General features: G+C 43.4%; 1 protein-coding gene across 5 annotated transcripts in view; it reads left to right on the top strand.

The window, feature by feature from the left end:
* LOC126175966 (zinc finger CCCH domain-containing protein 18) overlaps positions 1–22,365 on the top strand; it is a 122,272-nt gene that overhangs the window by 18,480 nt on the left and 81,427 nt on the right. For all 5 annotated transcript variants that reach the window (XM_049923059.1, XM_049923062.1, XM_049923060.1 and 2 more), the window contains exon 2: positions 8,084–10,248. In XM_049923059.1, the coding sequence (XP_049779016.1) occupies positions 8,102–10,248 (2,147 nt within the window). In that variant the 5' untranslated portion in view covers positions 8,084–8,101. The remainder of the gene's footprint in view (positions 1–8,083; positions 10,249–22,365) is intronic.

Here is a 22,365-nt window from a genome sequence, read left to right as displayed (position 1 = left end):
GCCTGTGTCCGTTATCTCATTAGACAAAAATGGCAAGAATCATGGAAACATTACGTTTCCACCATTGGATAATGTACCTCTCCATCACAGGTATGGACAAATATTGGCTCCAGATGCTGTCACTGAACATTTTGCTGAGCATTATGCTTGTACTTCTGTGTATGAGAACTATACCCTGCCTTTCGGAGCCAATGCGCGTATCTCTTACTACCCGCCACCTGGGGCCATATAATGCCTCATTCAATGAATGGGAAGTCTGTAGTGTCCTAGCCCATTGTCCTGACATGGACCCAGGCCTAGGCCTCATCGACAACCAGATGCTGAAACATCTCTCAGTGGGTTGTCAGCATCACATCTTTTCTCTCTTTAGTTGGATCTGGAACAAGGATGAGTTCCCATGTCATTGGCAAGTAAGTGAGATAGTTCTTGCACTGAAACCAGGTAAGAACCCTCTAGAGATGGGCAGTTGTCACCCAGTCAACCTTTCCGACATTTGTTTGTAAGTCACTCGAACACATGGTAAGCGAGCGGCTGTGTGGGATCCTTGAGTCTTGGGGCCTTTTGGCTGCATTGCAAGGCAGTGTTCACAAAGGCTGTTCCACTGCTGGTAATTTGGTTCACCTGGAGTCCACCATTCATACGGTCTTTGCACATCATCAGCACCTCCTTGCCGTCTTTTTCGACCTACAGAAGGCTTATGATACGACATGGCAGCATCACATATATATTACGCTATATGAGGGTTGTCTCCAGGATCGTCTCCTGATTGTTGTCAAGAACTTCCTGTCGCACCATACATTCCAGGTTCAGGTTAAAGTGGATGCTCCACTCAGACCCCCCCTCCCCCGTTGTAAACCTAATGTGATCGCGAATGCTATTCAAGTGTTCTAAGAATTCTTCCAGGTTTCAAAGTCCATGGTGCCATATGAGAAATGTGTCATTGATGTAAAAATAAAAGGAACTTGGCTTACCTGGAGCTGTTTCCAAAGCGATGTCTTCAAATTTCTCCATAAAAAGGTTGACTATGAATGGAGCTAACAGAATTCCCACTGCCACGCCATTTGACTGGTTGAAAAACTGGCAACTATACAGGAAATATGACGATGTCAATGTGTGCTTACGCAATCCTGTGGCTCCAGCTAAGCAATGTTACTTTTATTGTTACGTCGACAACACTTTTATCATCTGGCCACATTGACGTGAAAACCTGTGAGAATTCTTAGAACACCTGAACAGCATTCACAACCACATTAGGTTTACTGTGGAAGTAGAGACAAATGATGCATTGCCTTTCACAGATGCCCTCATTTGCCAAAAAACCAATGATCACTTCAGCCACAGTGTCTACAGGAAACCTACACACATAGATCAGTATTCACACATTCTCAGCCATTACCATCTGGCATAAAAACGTGGTGTTCTGAATACCATTGTCCATCATGTTAGTCATCTCAGACGCTGAAAATCTGCCACTAGAATTAAGCTATCTCCGAAAAGTATTCTGGGAAAATGGCTGCAATCACTGCGAGGTATCACAGTCTATTTGTGGTGAGACATGCAAGAAAAATACCACCAAACAAAGGGGCAAGGAACTTGCGTTTTTCTCTTTCTGTGGCACAGTATTGGGAAAGATCAACTGGCTGATAAAGGCAAACAAAATTTCATCAGTGTTCAGGCCTCTGCAAAAGTATGATAGCTCATGATGCCTGTAAAGGATGAATTAAGGCTCAGAATGCCTGGAGTGTACAAGATATCATCTCAATGTGGCTGCTACTACTTTGGCCAAACAGCATGCACTGTGGAGTAATGCGAGGTGGAACGTGAGAGGTGCTTACACCTACACCTACACTGTGCTGAAAAATCAGCCATGGCAAAACACCCTTTAGAAAATCAAAAATGAATTCTATCCAGTGAAACATCCTTCATTATGAGGACAAAGGGATTTTGGGATAGCATTAAAAAAGAAGCCATAGAAATAAAAAGATGAGAAGATGCCATCAATAAGGAGGACAGTTTGCAGCTCAGCACAACCTGGGACCCAGCCATTGCGAGATTCAAGTGGTTGCAACAGATGCAGGATGAAAACATTACCATATTTGGCGAGGAAGAGCAAATCAGAGACATCACAGCCAGTAGCACAGCGATACAACAGCAAAACTGTGATGACATGGCAGTCATTTACCACGTGACAATGGCTGAGGTCAAAAGCACATGGGATTTTAAACAACTAACATGTCTGGGAGCCCAAAAAGATATTATTAATTCATACTGCTGTGAGGCCATACATTCATACGGTTGTGACTTTTTTCTTACATGCGTGCTCTGTTTTACTATTTTCTGTTTGTGAGATTATAGAGTTGCCAATTCATAATATAATTTTTATGTAGTTTGTGCTTTGATGAGTAGTTATTTGGCTGTTATAAATATCTATTGAACGACAAGGTATTCACACTTATCTTTGAATTGTTGTTGTGATATATCTGTGTGAAGTTAAAAGCAGAAGGCAGTGACCAACAACCTGTTGGTCATACATTCAGCGACACATTGACTGATCACTTACATGGATGGTCAGTTGGTTTGAGGTGGCATAAGTCTAACATTGTTGCAAGGTCATGGAAATTGTTGAAATTATGATCTTGTTATAAATGAATACTGCTGTTAACGATACCAGAAGATTCATTCTAAGAAAGACTTGTGCTGACCATGGAATGTCAGTGAATGTAAAAAAAATAGTACACAGTCAAACTTGTGAAAAGAGACAGCCTCATTGCTCCTCAAATTGTTTCATATTTTTCTAATCCTTAGGCACCCATGTTACCTTCGGAATCATTTCATGGTGTCAGTACAGTGTCGCATTGTGTGTTTGGAAGCTTACGCTGTGTGATGTGTTCTGGTGACTTCCACAAAGTAGTATGCAGTATTAGAATGGCTAGTTAAAGTTTCTTTATTGAAACTGATACTGGTAGTAGAGCAGGAAACATGATTCTGCATATTGAGTGGTTTTAAATGTCAATGGTTGTGGACCTGAAAACCTCATTATCATTCCCAAATTGGAATATGACAGTTGTGTATGTGTGATAGCTACAGTTTTAGCAGGTACTGTGATTAGCACAAGACCACCAGAGCATGCCATTGTGATAGGGTCAGACTCTGATGAACATTCTTTTACAGATATTGCAGAGATCTGAAGGATTGATACTCTTGTGTACATTTCATGAAAGACTACATTCTGTTCATTGGATGAAAAGAAAAATGTGCATTCTTAGAACTTGTATAAGACAGCCTTGGAAGATATATTGAGCAGATGATGATTTTAACTCTAAATCTTTAGTACCTGTAGCTTTCATTGTAATTGGAATGTGACAATAGACCTACAACATTGTGCAGATTGTGCATTGCCTTGTGTGTGGGCATATTCCTTACTGATTCATTGACATGTTTGGGCTTTCAGTGTTGTATGTCTACCCATAATGGAAAAGTGTTTCTGTAGTGGGTAAATTAGTCGACACATCTTCCGTACATTTGTACACTCTTTAGATTCCCTAGTATGTACATTAACATAACAAACAATCACTGAAGTGTGGGTAGATACATTTTCGTGATGTAAATATGGTGTTTTCACCACAAATCGAGGCATATTTTTTGAATTGCTTCATGCAAATGACATTGACTTCTCATTAAACTTTGTGGCAAGAAATTTTGGTTCTCAATGCCATTAAAATCGAAGAGCACAGTGACTGCAACTTCAACATTTGACCATACTGGTTGAGCTTTTTTCGGTCTTATCTATCCAGAATGCTTCCACATGGACAACTGAGCTTTAGTTTCGATATAACATCTGTAAATCCGTGTTTCTTTACCTGTTACGACAAATTTCAGAACTGTAGTTCTGCATCATTGTCGACTTCACCTAGTGACTCTTCAATAACTAGCATTTGTTACTGTTTGTGTACGAAATTGAACAATTTTGGAATAAATTTTGCTTTCAGGTGCTTTATAATAAAAAAAATTAAAAAAAATCATGACTCGTGCCATTTTATATGCTGATATCATCAGTAACTTCTCCGATTGTTATTTAGTGATAATTCACAATCATTTTTTCACTTTTTCCACAACTTCATTGGTTGATGATATGGTGGGCATCCAGGGCACTGGTCACGTTCCTACGTCTTCATGATCTGCAAAACGCATATGCAATGAGTAAACCCTTATTTTATTCATACCACACTCACCGGAAGCAATGTTTAACATTTCTAAAACTTTGCAGCGCCTTTTTATTTCTTACAGTAAAATTTTATACCAATTTTCTGATCCATTTGTATGTAAATTAAACAATCAGCAATACTACCAGAATATGTGTAATTTTTTTGACAGCTGGCAACAGACTAAATATCAGGTACGGCTGATACTGTGCAGATATTTTCCAGGCATGTTTATCAACACAACAACAAATTTGCATGAAACTAATATAAGACACAAAACTACAAAGTTTCCATAATTTTTTTGAAAACATCTATTGTATGAAGTTTCCTTAAAAGTTTTGAAGCAATGTATATTGCTGATTGCAGTTGTATTATTTCACTGGAGTAGTTGTAAATTTTAATAATGTAGTAGATAATTTTAACTTGATAGATATTGACTGGAGCAGCCACACACATTTACCACAGCCACACACATTTACCATTGGTGCTATAGGTTAAGTGTTGTGAAGTAGTCATGAGCACATTCTCTGATTACAGACTCAGTGAGGTAGTTTAATAGTACTTATGGCAAATACAGATTGAGTAAAGGACTCTTGTTCTTGTGTTTTTCTTGATCTGTACATATGTGATTACTCTAGGTTTGTTTAGTTTGACTGAACTCGGAGCTTATAGATGTTCAATGTGCCTTCCGTCAGCAGCCTGGATGACAGTCATGTGATAATTCTTCCCACAGATGATGAATAATATCTTGTGTTAGTAAGTTCACCAATGCTGGGATATGAGGCCATGCTGAAAAGAAATGCCTCTGAATTTTTTATATGTAAATTCTTAAATCTTTTTAAATAAATGTCTGCATGTTTATTTCTCAACATAGTCAACTGGGCATGAACACATTTCTACCGAGAGAGACCAGTTTGTTTATAATATCACTGTAGAATGTTTGACTTTGATGATGGCGTCACAATCTCACCTCTGCTTGCACTGCTTCATCACTATCATAGGATGAGATGGTGCTTCATGGGTGGGTGAACTCTTTGAATATGAAACTCGATTATAGTACACTGTTCTCACACACCATCATAATTACTTTACTCACTATGATGTTACGTGCCACGATTTGGATCCCTCTTGTGGTAGACATGAAGAATAAAGATGTAGAACGTTAATAAGGTTTGTTTTTCTTCTTTTATCAAGTGGAAACAAGAATCGGATTGAATAATAGTGAGCCACGATTGTGGCCAGGACAGGATTTCCATTTCAACTTGCCATCTTTCTGGTAGGGATCAATCAAAAATTGTGAAACATCTCGGGGCAGAGGACTGGAGCACCTGCGTTTTCGAAAATGGTGTTATGTAGGTGTTCATTGATTTCAGCAAGAAGCTTGTACTACAACACTGAAATACATTAAAAAAAAAGTCTTTAAACCCTTTGTCCACGATAGGGCATAAAGCAGTCACTTGTGAGGAAAACTGTGAGTGCTTAAGTGTAGTGGATTTTGTCATTTCCAAATGCAGACAGCTAAAAATTACAGGTGGCAGAAATTTAACTTTTTCTAAATTTTGAGGCATGTATTTGAAACGTTCTATACATGTAAAATTTTTCCTGTTTCAGATTTCCTGTACCAAATACAGTTGGCACAGCTTGAACTGTACATGTTGCAGCAATGCCAAATAGATGTAAAGTTAGTTGACACTTTAGTGCTATAATAGGATCATTTGGGACACTGCTGGAAAATGACTCATTGTTCTTCAAATTCAATTTTCCACTATTATGTGTTTACAGTAATTTGGTGTAGAGATTGTCTTTTTTAAGCACCTGTATTGTAAATCTCTTGAAAACAAATAGATCCTACCTGTAACATAGTTAGCAAAGAGACAATGGTTAGTGACTGTCATTGTGTTAACAGTGGTTAAAATGGGACATTATTTTTTAAATTTGGTAGAGCATATGGGTACTCACTGATATTCTAGTTGCAGAACTAAGCGGGAATACTTTATCTCCAACTCATATAGATAAGTAGTGGGTCAATTTAAATCTCCTTGTTCACTGCAAACTGGACAAATATGCCCTATAATTAACTGGTGTAATGCTGATATTCATAAAATACTTATATTGGTGTTCGCTTATTTACGTGTTTCATTAATTACAATTATGGCCTTCTGTCATGATGACGATCAGGTCTGTTGAACAGTTATAATATATTTTATCATTGAAAAATGCGGTAACATCCTAGCCATTTACATGAATGTTAGTGCAACAGTATGATCACACTAGTGTCTAAGGTTTGGAAAACATATATTGCACATACGTAAGAAATTTTGTAACAGGTTGTATGTAGTCAAGGACGACATTATTGTTTAGCCTTTATTAACAACATAAAGTATTTTATAGGCCATGGTTTGAAAAACGACGTGATTGTGTGAAACTAGTCACCTGAAGAAATGATTGTATTTGAAAATGATGTATAGTGAAGGAAAATGTACTTCTCTGAGGTTGTCTTATACTCCCTCTCCCCCCTCTCACTCCCTCTCCCCCCTCTCACTCCCTCTCCCCCCTCTCACTCCCTCTCCCCCCTCTCACTCCCTCTCCCCCCTCTCCCCCCACACATCTCTCTCTCCCCCCACACATCTCTCTCTCCCCCCCACATCTCTCTCTCCCCCCCACATATCCCTCTCCCCCCACATCTCTCTCCCCCCCCACACACACCCCCCACACACCCCCTCACACCTCTCTCTCCCTTCCACATCTCTCTCCCCCTTCCACATCTCTCTCCCCCCTTCTCTCTCCCCCTTCCACATCTCTCCCCCCCTTCTCTCTCCCCCTTCCACATCTCTCTCCCCACACATCTCTCTCTCTCTCTCTCTCTCTCTCTCTCTCTCTCCCTCCCCCCTCAACCTCTCCCCGCCCCCCTGTCTCCCCCCCTCCACCCCCCTCCACCCCCCGTCTCCACCCCCCCCCCCCCCCGTCTCCACCCCCCCCCCCCAGTCTAAGGGACTGTGTCTGTGATACAATATCCAGTCAACATCTATCTTCAGGAGTTCTGGAAACTGGGATGATGCAAAACTTTATTTGATGTGTGTATTTATTTGTTTATTTTTTGAAAGTGTTTTCTCTGTTGGATGTAGATTCAAGTGAGTTTGTGCCTTTTGCAAATGTATCTTATTTATGTGATATGTTTTATGCAGAATTGTCTATATTATATTATATTCCCAAATCACCCAGAAATGTCTTACGCAGGTCAGCAAAGAAATGGATGTTCATTTTGAAAGTGTACCTCCAATGTTTGCTGATAACCTGTTTAAATCATTAACAGTATGCTGTTGCTTTTTTGTTTTGATGTAAGAGAGTCCTAAAGAGTAATTTTTGAATATAGTGAAGCTAATTTCTTTGTTGTCAGCCATTGATGTTGTCCTTTCAGCTGTCTGTCTCTTGTATCTATCTGTACATCTGTCTCTCCCTCATCTGAAATTTTTTCAGTAGCGGATGAGTTTCAAATTTTTAATAACAATAGGAAAATAATTTAATGAAATTGTAATGCCAGTTTAGATAGTTCTGGGTTTTGCTGTGAAGAGAATTGCACACTTTTAATATATATAGGACCTTCTCAATATGATTTGCAATTTACTCTGTACTTGTTGTGTTCTGTATGAACAAGTTGCTATTTTGAAAAGGAAACCAGCAGGCAGTCTATGTATATGAACAGTGGTCATAAAAGTTTCAACATACAGAATTTATGTGGTCAAGGAAACTACACATAGCCAACTCCTTCATTGGCCATGTTTATGTAATGTGTGTCTCATTTTAAATGCTATCTGAAATTATTGTGCAATGAAACTTATGTAACTTCATATCTTTATCCACTGCACTCTTTCTTCTTACAGAACTGGCATTAATCCATCATGGACTCTGATAGTTCATTGGATGGTGAAGTTGAAACTAAAAACGAGGTAGAAAATAAACTCAGAATGTCTGTAGACAGAGAAGAGAATGATTATACACAGGATGGAAGTGAAGAAGACAGTGATGACAACTCAGAAAGTGAAGATTTAAACAGCAGCAAGTCACCACCAAAGTCACCACAAGAACATTGTGAGATATCTCCAAAATCTCCTGCTTCCTATCATAGTAGGTCACCATCAGGGCTAGACAGGCATGATCTATCTCCAAAATCAATGGAATGCCTTTCTATCAAGTCACCTCCACAAGATGATGTACAGGAGCAGTCAGATAGGTCACCATACTCTACCCCAGTACAGTCTCCACCAGATGCTGATAGAGGTGAAATGTCACCACAGTCTCACAGATCCACCAATTCAGAATCTCTACCACCAACTGGACAACAATCACCACCTTCTGGGAGGTCTAGTACAGTAGCATCCCCACCTCGTCCCAGTAGACATGGTGACTCTCCCAAATCTGATGATTTACATTGTGACTCGCCTAAATCTGATGACGTACAAAGTGATTCTCCTAAATCTGATGATGTACAAAGTGATTATTCTAAATCTGATTATGTACGTGGTGACTCTCCGAAGTCTGATTATGTACGTGGTGACTCTCCAAAGTCTGATTATGTACGTGGTGACTCTCCAAAGTCTGATTATGTTTGTGGTGACTCTCCTAAGTCTGAAGATGTACATGGTGACTCCCCTAAATCTGAAGATGTACGTGGTGACTCTCCTAAATCTGATTATGTACGTGGTGACTCTCCTAAATCAGAAGATGCAGAAGATGTACGTGGTGACTCCCCTAAATCTGATTATGTACGTGGTGACTCCCCTAAGTCTGATTATATACGTAGTGACTCCCCTAAATCTGATTATGTACGTGGTGACTCCCCTAAATCTGATTATGTACGTGGTGACTCCCCTAAATCTGATTATGTACGTGGTGACTCCCCTAAATCTGATTATGTACGTGGTGACTCCCCTAAATCTGATTATGCACGTGGTGACTCCCCTAAATCTGATTATGCACGTGGTGACTCCCCTAAATCTGATTATGCACGTGGTGACTCCCCTAAATCAGATTATGTACGTGGTGACTCCCCTAAATCTGATTATGTACGTGGTGACTCTCCTAAATCTGATGATGTACGTGGTGGCTCTCCTAAATCTGATTATGTACATGGTGACTCTCCTAAATCTAATGATTTACATGGAGACTCTTCCAAACCCACCAATGTACCTACTGACTCTCCTACACCCCTCAGTGTACATGGTGGCTCTCCTAAATCCCTCGATGTACACGGTGACTCTCCTAAATCTCTCAATGTGCACAATGACTCTCCTAAATCCAGTGACGTACATGGTGACTCTGCTAAATTGGGCAATGTACATGGTGACTCTCCTAAATTGGGCAATGTACATGGTGACTCTCCTAAATTGGGCAATGTACATGGTGACTTTCGGAAATCTGATGAAGAAGATGTTGACGACGATGATGATGGGGAACTTTCGGACTCGAGTCAGAGTGGCAGATCTAGCAGACAGAGTGATGCATCTTCTGTAAAATCTAAGAGAAGTGAACAAAATGGTATTGTTGTGAATGCTGTTGAAATTGTAAATAAAGAAGAAACTCTGAATGTCAATCAGAAACAGGAGAAAAATGAGATGGAAACTGAAAGTACAGTTAAAAAAGATGGTATTCCTGGTCATGGCGAGGATTTATCTGATGTTTCAGATTTAGACAGTAATGATGGTAATGATAGTTTGGATGCAATATCTGAAGAAGACCGCCAGAAAAGAAAGAATGAAGAGAACAAAAAAGTTGAGGATGGAAAAGTAAGGAAAGACTCTTCTGCCGTGGAGGAAATGGAACAGTTAGATTTTGAAGCTGAAGAACAGCAGGAAAAGGAAGACAGAGAAGAAGGTGAATGTGAAGAGAAGAAGGATGAGAAGAGTGATGATGAAGGTGAATTGAAGGGTGATGATTTAGAAGAAGGAGAACTAACTGATGATGATGAAAATCGGCCCGAGGAAACAGAGCCACGGCCAGTTTGTCGATTTTACAACCGTGGACAATGCACTTGGGGCTCTAATTGCAGGTATATTATTATTTTATCATATTTAAGTCCTAATTTTGTGTTTATGCTGCGTTTTTTTGTCAGACATGCAAATTTGAGTTACTCTGCCTTATGCATTAGACTTGCTAATTTCAAAAGAAAGTATATGTTTCCTAATTCAGAAAGTTCCAATTTTCTCTTCCATATAGTTCTCTGGAGTCCAAAATGTCACACAGAAAAATTACACACTATTTTCTCCAGTTTCTAAACAAGTAGTAGTCTTGAGAATAAGCTTGAGCTTTTTATTTTCATTGAGTGTCATTTTATGTCATTATGTAAAAACATGAATACTACTCACAGGTTAGGCCTTATGCGTGTTCTGACTGTGGTGCAGGGTTTCCTAAACTGTTCAGCGGAATACTAGTGTTGCACGGGTAGCAAATAAGTGCTCCATAAAAAAACTATTAATACACGGCATCCCCCCCCCCCTCTGTCTCTCTCTCTCTCTCTCTCTCTCTCTTTCTCTCTCTCTCTTTGAAGTTATCACTCAATAAAACAAGTTTTTCCTCATTTTTTAAAAAAATAACCTTCAAAATAACCAGTGTGTTCCATCAAAGTAACAGGTTTCGAATATGTTCCACCAGAGAAAAGGCTGGGGAACCTCTACAGTGATGTTCCCCTGCAGTATTGCAGTGTATTGGTAATGACATACCTGCAGCTGTGATGTTTCACTGTACAATATTCCAGTGGAATTTTCAAAAATTTGTTAGTATGGCAGTTCAACATAACAAATGTGATTTGACTGTAACATAATTTCAATGGCACCTTCAGAATTTGACAGGAGCCTTCAGTTGTTTATTATTTAGTAGAGAGAAAGATTGCCTTGCCCAGGTGTATATACTGGTGCTTGAGACTTTGCATACATGGATTTTATTTTTTACTTCTTTGTACACAAAGCTTGTGTAGTGTCATTGGGACATGCATGAAGAGGTCGTTTGTTTCACTAACATGGAAAAGAGGCATGTATAACGAGCCATGTGGAAAGCAACTATCACTGAAGGTGCATTTACGTGTGGCTGTAACTTGCCCCCCACACGAGTATAGGTAGACATGTAAATACATGCCTCTTCCTCAGCATGTGTGTGCAAGTGATTCCATTCACACCTGTGTTCACATTGGACACCTCGATTTCCATCTGGGGCACGCTACAGCCGCAAGGTGCCCAATAGTAAATGCTCCTTAACGTCCACACTCATGAGACACTTCATCTGTCTTTGTGCTTTCATTATGGTCATGACTTAACAGAAACTCACAAGGAATTGTACACCTTTAAGGCAAAATGGTAAATTGTGAGGCATACGCAAGATTCGGGGTGTAAAAACTCGCTTGCTTGTGCCACTTCCTGTCAAAACTTTCACTTCTGTGCTATGATGTTACTTTGGAGAGAAGTTTCTTTAAGCCTTCATGAGTGAAGGGTTCTGAGGCGTGAGATAATGCATGATGCTTTCAATGAGAGTGACATTACACCTCTGTTTCGGAAGAAGTTTGCAAAGAGTGATTTAAATCCTGATGTTCTCGAGCCACAATAAGTCTTGCCTCATGATCTTCATTGCGTTGTTGAGACTGCATAGTCCTCAGACTTTAGTTGTTTTTGTGTATTCAGAAAGACTATAGAATTTTCTAGGCAGTTTTATTCATAGACAAAACTAAATCAAAATGCAATGAGTAGGCACCCAAATAACAAAGAAAACTTAATAAATCCGTCTTTCCTAGCAAAGAATGTGAATGAAACTTATCATAAGAAGCAAAGTTGCTAATACACAATGAAAAATCAGTAAATCTGTATATCCTAGCCAAGTAAATTTGCTGTTTGTTTGTATTCATAGGGATAAGATTGTGACACTTAATTCTGTCAGTGACATAAACTTCCAAAAATACATCTGTCACAAAAAACCACCAGCACTACCTACTGGTTCTTTGGTGTACTATGGCGCTAACAGCACCATCCATTGCATGTTGGTGCACTATCTTGTGATGATTAAACATCCAAAACACTAAGCTGAGCTAAGGATTTTAGATGAAACTAAACTACAGATAATTTTTTCTGTATCCGATGTTGATGAAATATGGCCTATATGTTGCCCCAAGCTACGCTCGGGTTACTTGTGAAAAAACCATAAAAATTCTTCTGGTAGTTTTGGATATTAGAGTGTTCAAACAGACAAGCACACTGGTTTTTCAGTTTTATTATTAATATAGATTCATGTGTGCTGTTTCTCCAGAAATTACGATGTTAAAATGAAATCATTCATATTTTATTGACATTGTAGCACTATTTTACAAAATACTGACATGCATGGTTTTCAGCTGACTGCTATACTAAATAATATTTCATTTTTGGAAAGAACAAAAAAATATTGTGTTTAAATCCGTATTGTTCATTCATTAGTTTGTCCATTTCCTTTATCTTATATTTATATATTTTCCATTCCTCAGGTATATTCCATTTCATTCCAATAGGTACAGCGTGTAAAATTTTCATAGTATTTTCGTTATTACTTGCTACATGTTTTGTGCTTTGCAAATAATATCCAATAGCAGTCTTTGTTGTTCAGGGTGATATGTTCCTTGTACATGTTTGATCTATATAAAAACGGTCGCATATTCTGCATTGTGATCTCTAAACACCATTCACACCAGATGCATAACATGATATATATAATACTGGTATGATACTTCAGTGTAATAAACTTTTTTCATTATGTGGGTTTTTGTCACGCCAAACTATGCCTCTGTTGGTACAGTTATGCCATAGCATAGCAAATTAAGTTTCGTCTATCGGCACATTAGTGTGTAGGTGTATTATGTCAAATGACCCTTGTAGCATGTTATCAGTGACTGACAGATCCTTAGCTTCATTACTGAAAAATAGCTACTGCATACACATTAGTTCATTGGATATCTTTATGAGCTTGCTAGTTTTTTTATACAAGCAGCTATTTAATTCTGCTATCAGAATCTCTCTCCCTTTAATAATAATATGCGTACTTTTGCACATGGAAAATCTGCCTGCCCTCCCCATGATTTTTGATGAGCAGTACTGCAATATTAAATACACTATAGAAACAGAGCCCAAAAGAAGAGTAATTTCTTACACTTACTTGACAGTAACAAGGCTAGAAAATAAGTTGAAATTTTCTATTTATTATAAACCCTCACATTCAGATGCAATAATAGGGGATGACACCAACTATCTGCCATGACATATTTCTTTGCTGTGGCGACTTGCCTGTGTGTCTAACGTGTATAGAGTCCAATGTGGAACAAGAGGTTTTTTGTGTAGGTCAAACTGGTCGTAATTTTGTAACTAGGTACAAGGAACATATCAGCCTGAACAACAAGACTGCATTTGGACATCATTTGTGAAGCACAAAACATGAAACTTTGGAAAATACTGGAACATTTTGCACATAGCACCCATGGAAATGAAAATGTTATAGCTCAGGAATGGGAATTATGTAAATGGAAGATAAGGAACTGGACAATTTGATGAATGAACTGTCCAAATTTATGTACATTAATTTGTTTTTGTTTTTAAAAATGAAATATGGTTCACTACAGCAGTCAGCAGATGGCCATGCATGTCAGTATTTTGTAGGATAGTGCTACAATGTCTGCGGCCTTTATAAATGCAGTATGAATGTATTTCATTTTAACTTCATAATCTCTGAAGTGACATCTCACTCGAATACATAATAAACAGCTGAAGATGCCTGTCAAGTTTTAAAGTTGCCATTGAAATTACATTACAGTCAAATCACATTTGTTATGTTGACCTGATGTACGGGCAAATATTTTGAAAATTCTATTGGAATTTTGTGCAACGAAACATTAGGGCTGCTTGTATACCATAAATGATGGGTTGCACTACTGTAATCTGTGCCTACAAAATGTTGGAAAACTGTTTATATATTTTAACATTTTATTTTTTATTAATATTATCGCTTCTGATGTAGGTAATGATTTAAAGATGAATGCAAGCATTTAAAACTAGTCACCATTAAAAAAAATTACATGTGACTTTGATGGAAGCCTTGATTTAGTGATTGATTTTAACAGGGAAGATAAAACAGCTTAGGTCTGACCCGCCACTGCCTACACCGAAACTAGGTTTATTGTGCAGTATTGCTCCATGTATGTCTAGTAAGCCAACCAGTGCACTTAAATAGTGCAAGGAGTCCCTCTACAATTTTTTGTTAGACACAATTTCTTCAGGTCTAGTTGTTCCAAAGATTTTGTATCTTTTACTCTCCAATGCCATGCATTTGAAGATTTGGTGTGATGCAGTTTCTTCACCCTCATCACAGATCCTACATTTAGGGTCCTCTTTTGTTATACTCATTGTGTGTAGGTGTTTTTTGAAATTCCCATGGCCTGTCATGAGTCCAGTCATGAGTTTGATCTCTTTCCTGTTCAAACCCAGGATTTCAGAGCTTCTTCTAAAACATGGCTTGGGCATCATTACCTTACCATGTTTTTGCCCATGGACCTTGGTCCAATATCCTACGTGCTTCTTCCTAAGCCAGTTCCGTAGTTCTAATTTGATCATGGCCTTCGTGATTGTCAGGAAAGGTTCCGGTCCAATAAATGGAGTTGTTGCCCCCATTCTAGCCAGTCTGTCGGCTTGTTCGTTGCCACAGATCCCTGAGTGGCCAGGGACCCACACTAGGTTTACCCTATTGCTTCCCCTTAGCTCCACCAGAGCCCTGTGGCAATCTGCAACAATCTTAACTCTTGTTGCAGGAGCTGCCAATGGTTACAGGGCTGCCTGGCTGTCTGAATAGATGTAGATGCTACAGTCATTGTAGCACCTACGCATATTCTCCTCCACACATGTCCTGATTGCGGTTAATTTCAACTTGGAATACAGAGGCCAGTTTTCCTAGTGAGATGATGCTCTCCAGTCTTGGCTGAACCCCGTACACCCCTGCCCCAATGCCTTGTTCTGTTTTCGACCCATTGGTGAACCAAATGGATGTCCCCCATACAGTGTCGAACAGTTTTCTCCCACTGCTCCTCCCCCTGCGGGTTCGGGGGTTAGAATAGGCTCGCAGTATTCCTGCCTGTCGTAAGAGGCGACTAAAAGGAGTCTCAAATGTTTCGGCTTCATGTGATGGTCCCATCTCAGGTTTGACCTCCATCTTCTTAAATTATTCCGAAGAGCAAGCCAATTGGGGATGGGCGCCTTACATGGTGCACTGTATCCGTCGTGCATTGAGACCTTTAGCCGGCTTTTTCGTCGTTGCAATGGTGTCCCGCTCGTTTTCCATCTCTTGGGTGAGGATACGTCCCTGGGTGCAATTCCCTCGCTGCACTCTGCAGTGTTGCTTTTAACTGGTACGACGACCTTGGACGTTTTTGCACCTAAGATCCAGCACGGTAGCCAGTCCGTTGTGGTGGGGCCGCCATGTACCCTGTTGGTTGTAGCCCCCTGACAACACAGGGATCGCTGTACTGATGCCTGCGCCATTAACTCCCCGTGTATGCCAAGGAGTAGATGCCCATCTCCCTGGGGCATCAGGACTCCCGGCGATGGCCATCCTGCCAGGTGGCTATTGCTGCGGCTGGGTGGCCCCCGTGGGGAGGGCCCTTGGTCGGAGTAGGTGGCATCAGGGCGGATGACCCGCAATGAAGCGTGGTACATCATCTCTCGCTGGTGGGCTTCCACCAGCAGTCTCTAAGCGATCGAGGTCTAACCTCAATGGAAAGAAATTTGATCAAAGATCATTTCCCTCCCTGGCCACTCCATGGGAGGAACGTCTTGCTAAAGAAGGCAGTGGAGACTATTCACCCCGGTACCTCGTGTGTACGCGGGTTGATGGAGAATCGTTTATGTCGACCAAACCCCAGTTTTTTGTGGAGCACTTAGAGGACAAGTTCGGGGAGGTGGAGGGCTTGTCCAAAATGCGCTCTGGTTCTGTGCTCATCAAAACGGCATCCTCTGCCCAGTCACGGATGTTGCTCAATTGTGACAAGTTGGGGGATGTTTCAGTTACCATTACGCTGCATAAGAGTCTCAACATGGTCCAGGGTATTATATTCCACAGGGATCTTCATCTGCAGTCCGACGATGAATTACGCGCCAACCTCGAACGACGAGGTGTTCACTTCGTCCGGCGCGTCCATCGGGGTTTGAGGGATAATCAGGTAGCCACCGGTGCCTTCATCTTGGCTTTCGAAGGTGATGTTTTACCCGAAAAGGTCAAGGTGATGGTTTACCGTTGTGATGTGAAGCCATATATCCCTCCTCCGATGCGGTGTTTTAAATGCTGGAAGTTCGGGCACATGTCATCTCGCTGTACTTCCAGCATCACATGTCGAGATTGTGGACGTCCTTCGCATCCCAATACTCCATGTGCTCCGCCTCCCATCTGTGTTAACTGCGGAGAACACCATTCACCCTGCTCACCGGACTGTCGGATCTTCCAGAAGGAAAGGAAGATAATGGAATATAAGACCCTGGACCGCCTGACCTACACCGAGGCAAAGCGGAAATATGAGCGGCTACATCCTGTGCCTATGACGTCTACCTATGCCGCTGCTGCAACACCGGTTCAAACCTCTACAGTGTCGTCACCTGCAGTTCGCTCTCAGCTCTGTCAGAATTCACCAGCCCCCTTGGTTGTGGGGGGCACTTCACTCCCTGTTGCTCCTGCTCCATCTTCTTCAGGAGCAGCACCCTCCCAACCTTCGGGGACATCAGCTCCCCCTTCCCAGCCGGAGAAGCGTAAGACTTCTTCGGCTACTCTCACCAGTAAGGGATCCCTTGGGGACCTCCCTTCGCAAGTTCCGACCAGTGGAAAAGCGGACACACGAAAGTGGCTGAAACAACCACCCGTCCCTGGTCGTAGGGCCTCCCGGTCATCGTCTGTCCCTGAGACTGACCCAGTGAAGCCCATGAAGCCTGACCCACCGAAGGCGCAGCGCAACAAGCAGAAAAAGAAGAAAGTCCCCAAGACCAACGATATGGCGGTGGCACCCGTCCCACCGCCTCCTACAAGCTCTGCGTCTGAGGACGAGGGGGAGCTCCTGGCGTCCGCTGAGGACCTCGCTCTCACTGGTCCCTTGGACACAATGGATAGCATTTGCACGGGTGCTCCATTGGAGGCAGCAGGTGACCCAGCGGCATAATCTGCCTTCCCAGTCCCATCACGCCTTTCACAGACATGGAAAATACTATCCTCCAGTGGAACTGTGGCGGTTATTTTAGCCATCTACCTGAGCTACGTCAGCTTCTAAGCATGACACCTGCTTTATGCATTGCCCTCCAGGAAACCTGGTTCCCGGCAATGCGGACTCCTGTCCTTTGCAGTTACAGGGGCTATTACTGTAACCGTAGCGTTTACAATTGTGTGTCAGGTGGAGCCTGCGTGTATGTCCTTACCTCTGTATATAGTGCTCCTGTGCCCCTTCAAACATCATTGGAAGCTGTGGCTGTCCGCGTAAGGACTACCCAGGACATAACCGTCTGCAGTGTCTATCTCCCTCCAGGTGGTACAGTCTCCCTGACCGAATTGGCTGCACTTGTCGCCCAACTTCCCACGCCTTTTCTTCTCCTGGGGGATTTTAACGCCCACAATCCCCTGTGGGGTGGAACGAAGGTTACTGGCCGAGGCAGAGAGGTCGAGAATCTCATCTCCCAACTCGACCTCTGCCTGTTAAACACTGGCGCCGCGACACATTTCAGTGTGGCGCATGGCACGTTCTCGGCCATAGATCTGTCGTCGTGCAGCCCAGGGCTTGTACCATCGGTCCACTGGAGAGTCCATAACGACTTGTGTGGTAGTGACCATTTTCCCATCTTCCTTTCACTACCCCAGCGTCGCTCCTATGAACGCTTGCCTCGATGGGCATTTAACAAGGCAAACTGGGAAACGTTCTCCTCTGCTGCCACTGTTGACTCTCTCCCCCACGGTACCATCGATGTGGCGGTTGAGACACTGACTGCAGCGATTGCTTCCGCTGCGGAACGTACCATTCCTCGTTCATTAGGGTGCCCCCGGCGAAAGTCAGTGCCTTGGTGGTCTCCAGAGGTCGCTGAAGCCATTAAAGAACGTCAGCGGGCTCTTCAGCGACATAAGCGGCACCCGTCTTTGGAGAACCTAATTTTTTTCAAACGTCTCCGTTCTCAGGCACGGCGGCTCATCAAAAGGCGGAAACAGGAGTGCTGGGAGAGGTATGTTTCCACCATTGGTTCCCGTCCTTCACCCTCCCAGGTGTGGATGAAGATTTGGCGCATCTTTGGATTGCAGCACTCTACAGGTGTCGCAGGGCTTACCATCAACGGGGTGGTATCCACCGATGCCGATGCAATCGCCGAGCATTTCGCCCAGCACTATGTTCGGGCCTCTGCGTCGGGGAATTACCCGCCCGCGTTCCGCACGCTAAAACGCCAGGAGGAATGCAAACGGCTTTCTTTTACTTCTCGCCACCCTGAGGCGTATAACACCCCATTTAGTTTGTGGGAACTTCAAAGCGCCCTGGCACAGTGCCCCGATACAGCCTCTGGGCCAGATGGCATCCACAATCAGATGCTCAAACACCTATCCCCGGACTGTCAGCGGTGTGTTCTTGCCATCTTCAACCGCATATGGAGCGATGGTGTCGTCCCATCGCAGTGGCGGGAGAGTACCGTCATTCCGGTGCTGAAGCCTGGTAAGGACCCGCTTCATGTGGATAGCTATCGGCCCATCAGCTTGACAAATACTCTGTGCAAGTTATTGGAACGTATGGTGAGTCGACGGCTGTGTTGGCTGCTCGAGTCTCGGGGTCTTCTGGCTCTGTGCCAGAGTGGCTTCCGTCAGGGCCATTCCACCGCCGATGCTTTGGTCTTTCTTGAGTCTGCAATCCGCACTGCTTTTTCCAGGCGCCAACACCTCGTCTCCGTCTTTTTCGATCTCTCCAGAGCATATGACACGATGTGGCGGCACCATATTCTCGCCACGTTGCACGGGTGGGGTCTCCGGGGCTCTCTCCCCATTTTTATTCAGAATTTTTTATCTGTTCGGACATTCCGCGTTTGAATTGGCACATCCCATAGTTCGCTTCATATCCAGGAGAACGTCGTTCCACAGGGCTCTGTATTGAGCGTGCCCCTTTTCCTTGTGGCCATTAATGGCCTTGCAGCAGCAGTAGGGTCGTCTGTCTCACCCACGTTATATGCTGACGATTTCTGCATCTTTTTCAGCTCTTCCACCATTAGTGTTGCAGAACGTAGGTTGCAGGGAGCCATACGCAAGGCGCAGGCGTGGGCCCTAGCCCATGGGTTTCAATTTTCTCCTGCAAAGACTTGTGTTATGCACTTTTGTCGGCGTCGAACTGTCCATCCCCACCCTGAGCTCTATCTTCAGGATGCCATGCTCAGGGTTGTTGCCACTTACCATTTTCTGGGATTGCTGTTCGATGCCCGACTTACTTGGCTTCCACATATTCGTCAACTCAAGTGTCAGTGCTGGCAGCATCTGAATGCTCTTCGCTGCCTCAGCAACACAACTTGGGGTGCAGATCGTAATACGCTGCTGCAGCTCTACAAAGCCCTTGTGCTGTCCCGGCTTGATTATGGGAGTGTAGCGTATGGCTCAGCGTCGCCCTCGGCGTTGCAACTGCTGGACCCCGTTCACCACTGTGGGGTTCGACAGGCGACAGGAGCATTCCGCACCAGCCCTGTTAATAGCCTCCTTGCTGAGGCTGGGGTTCCTCCGCTTCGTCTTCGGCGTCAACAATTGTTAGCCAACTATGCTGCCCACGTTCGTTGTTCTCCCCGTCACCCTACCTACCGTCTCCTTTTCGCTAATGCGGCAGTCCTACCCCACACCGGCGGCCTCGATCAGGCCATACCATTGGGATCCGTGTTTGGTCACTCCTTAGTGACCTCGAGTCTTTGCCTCTTCCATCTGCTTTTCAGGTCCACCCACATACACCACCTTGGTGTATTCGTCAGCCGCAGCTTCGCCTGGACCTCTCACAATGGCAAAAGGATTCAGTTCCTCCTGCAGTCTTGCGCCGCCAATTTCTTGCTCTCCTCGATGCATCCCGCGACTCGGAGGTTATCTATACAGATGGCTCGATGGTTGATGGCCGTGTGGGGTATGCTTATGCTCATGCGGACTATGTAGACCATCGCTCCTTGCCGGACGGCTGTATTGTTTACACCGCAGAGCTAACAGCCATTTTTCGTGCCCTTGAGCAGATTCATACCAGCACTGGCGAGTCTTTTGTCATTTGCAGCGACTCTCTCAGTAGTCTACAGGCTCTTGACCAGTGCTACCCACGCCATCCCATTGTTGTTGCCATCCAGGAGTCCGTTCATGCTCTTGCACAGCGTGGTCGTTCAGTGGTGTTCATGTGGACCCCGGGACACGTTGGGATAGCGGGAAACGAACACGCCGACAAGTTAGCTAAAGAAGCCACCCGCAAACTGCCGTTGGAGATCGGCCTCCCGGCAACTGATCTCCGATCGGTGTTACGCCGTCGGGTCTTTGGGATGTGGGCAGACGAATGGCGCACTCTGTCTGTACCCAACAAGTTGCGGCGTGTAAAGGAGACCACGACCGTGTGGGGTTCCTCCATGCGGGCCTCTCGCAGGGATTCTGTTATTCTCTGTAGGCTCCGCATTGGTCACTCTTGGCTGACGCATGGTCATCTGCTGCGTCGAGAGGACCCCCCTCAATGTCGCTGTGGTGAAACCGTGACGGTGGCCCATATATTGTTGGAATGTCCTTTTTTAACCGCCCTCAGGCGAACTTTTACCCTCCTGGGTGATTTATCGTGTCTTTTAGCTGACGATGTCTCTATGGCAGATCGTGTTTTAGGTTTTCTTCGAGCAAGTGGCTTTTATAGGTCCCTCTAATTTTATTGCGTCACCCTCTTTTGTGCTGTATCTTTTACTTTGTTTTGTGTTGTAATTCGACTCCACCCTAATCTTTTAGGCTGGAGGTTTTAACGTGTTGCACAGTGGCTGGTTCATCCTATTATTTTCGTGATCAGCCAGCCACAGTCCTCTGCTGTGCAGTTTTAATTCCTTCTGCCTTTGTTCTCTATGTTGTTTTTGTTGCTGTGCTCTGTTTTCCGTGTTGTCTTACCATTGACCATGGGGCTTTTCTTCCCCCAGAATTATAATTTTAGTGCTTCGCCTGACTGGTGGATGGTTTCACTGTGCTGTGTGTGTTTATGAAACAAGGGACCAATGACCTCTGCAGTTTGGTCCCTTTAATCCTCAAACCAACCAACCAACCCACTGCTCCCTACTTCCAATTATTATGTTCCAAGGCTTGTCGAAGCAGTTGGGAGTTATTATATAGTTGGCAGGCATTTCCCCAGCCATTCCTATATTTACCTCACTCTCCATGTTAGTGTGTGACTCAGGATATCCGAATTAGACACAGTTTTTGCCAGTTTTAAGTCTGTGTGCCCCAGCTGCTGCCTCCATCTTGACCCAAAGGTGAAGTGGAGGCTTCCATTCCAGCAGTTGGTGTGCTGCTAATTCCGCCCGTTATGGCTAAGCAGGCCAATCTCTGCACCTTAGCAAGCTCCTTAGCAGCAACCCGCTGTTCTACCTTCTTACATCACACTACGGCCACCTAGGAAATCCTAGATCTTAACCACTGTGGTGTATATCCAGTGCATACCCCTGGGGCTTAGGCCCCAGTTTTTGCCACAAGCCCTTCTAGTACTCACTAGAGTACTTTTTGCCTTGGAGCAGATGCTCTTAATGTGAGGGGCGAAGTTAACTTCTCATCCAAGGTTACCCCTAGATATTTCACTAGCCCCTTCACAGGTAGAGTTTCATTGAAGAGCTTTAGATTCCAACTTGAGTGTTGAATATGTCTCTTCGTAAATGCCACCACAACAGTCTTCTTAGGATTAACTCTCAGATTCTGTTTAATGCACCATTTTTGCACAATGTCCAGTCCTCCTTGTGTTAGTGAATTTGCCAAGTATTACTATGAGAAGGTCACCTGCGTATCCTTGGCATAAGCATTGTCTAGATCTTAGTTCCACAATGAGTTCGTTCACCACTAGTTCCCACAATAGAGGAGACAAAACTCCTCCTTGTGGGCAGCCTCTGGTGGTCTTAATTACCATCTTTTTGTTCATCAA

The sequence above is a fragment of the Schistocerca cancellata genome, chromosome 3 (assembly GCF_023864275.1).
Source record: "Schistocerca cancellata isolate TAMUIC-IGC-003103 chromosome 3, iqSchCanc2.1, whole genome shotgun sequence".
In the NCBI taxonomy this organism is placed as follows: Eukaryota; Metazoa; Arthropoda; class Insecta; order Orthoptera; family Acrididae; genus Schistocerca; species Schistocerca cancellata.
This window is presented reverse-complemented; position numbering and strand designations above follow the sequence as displayed.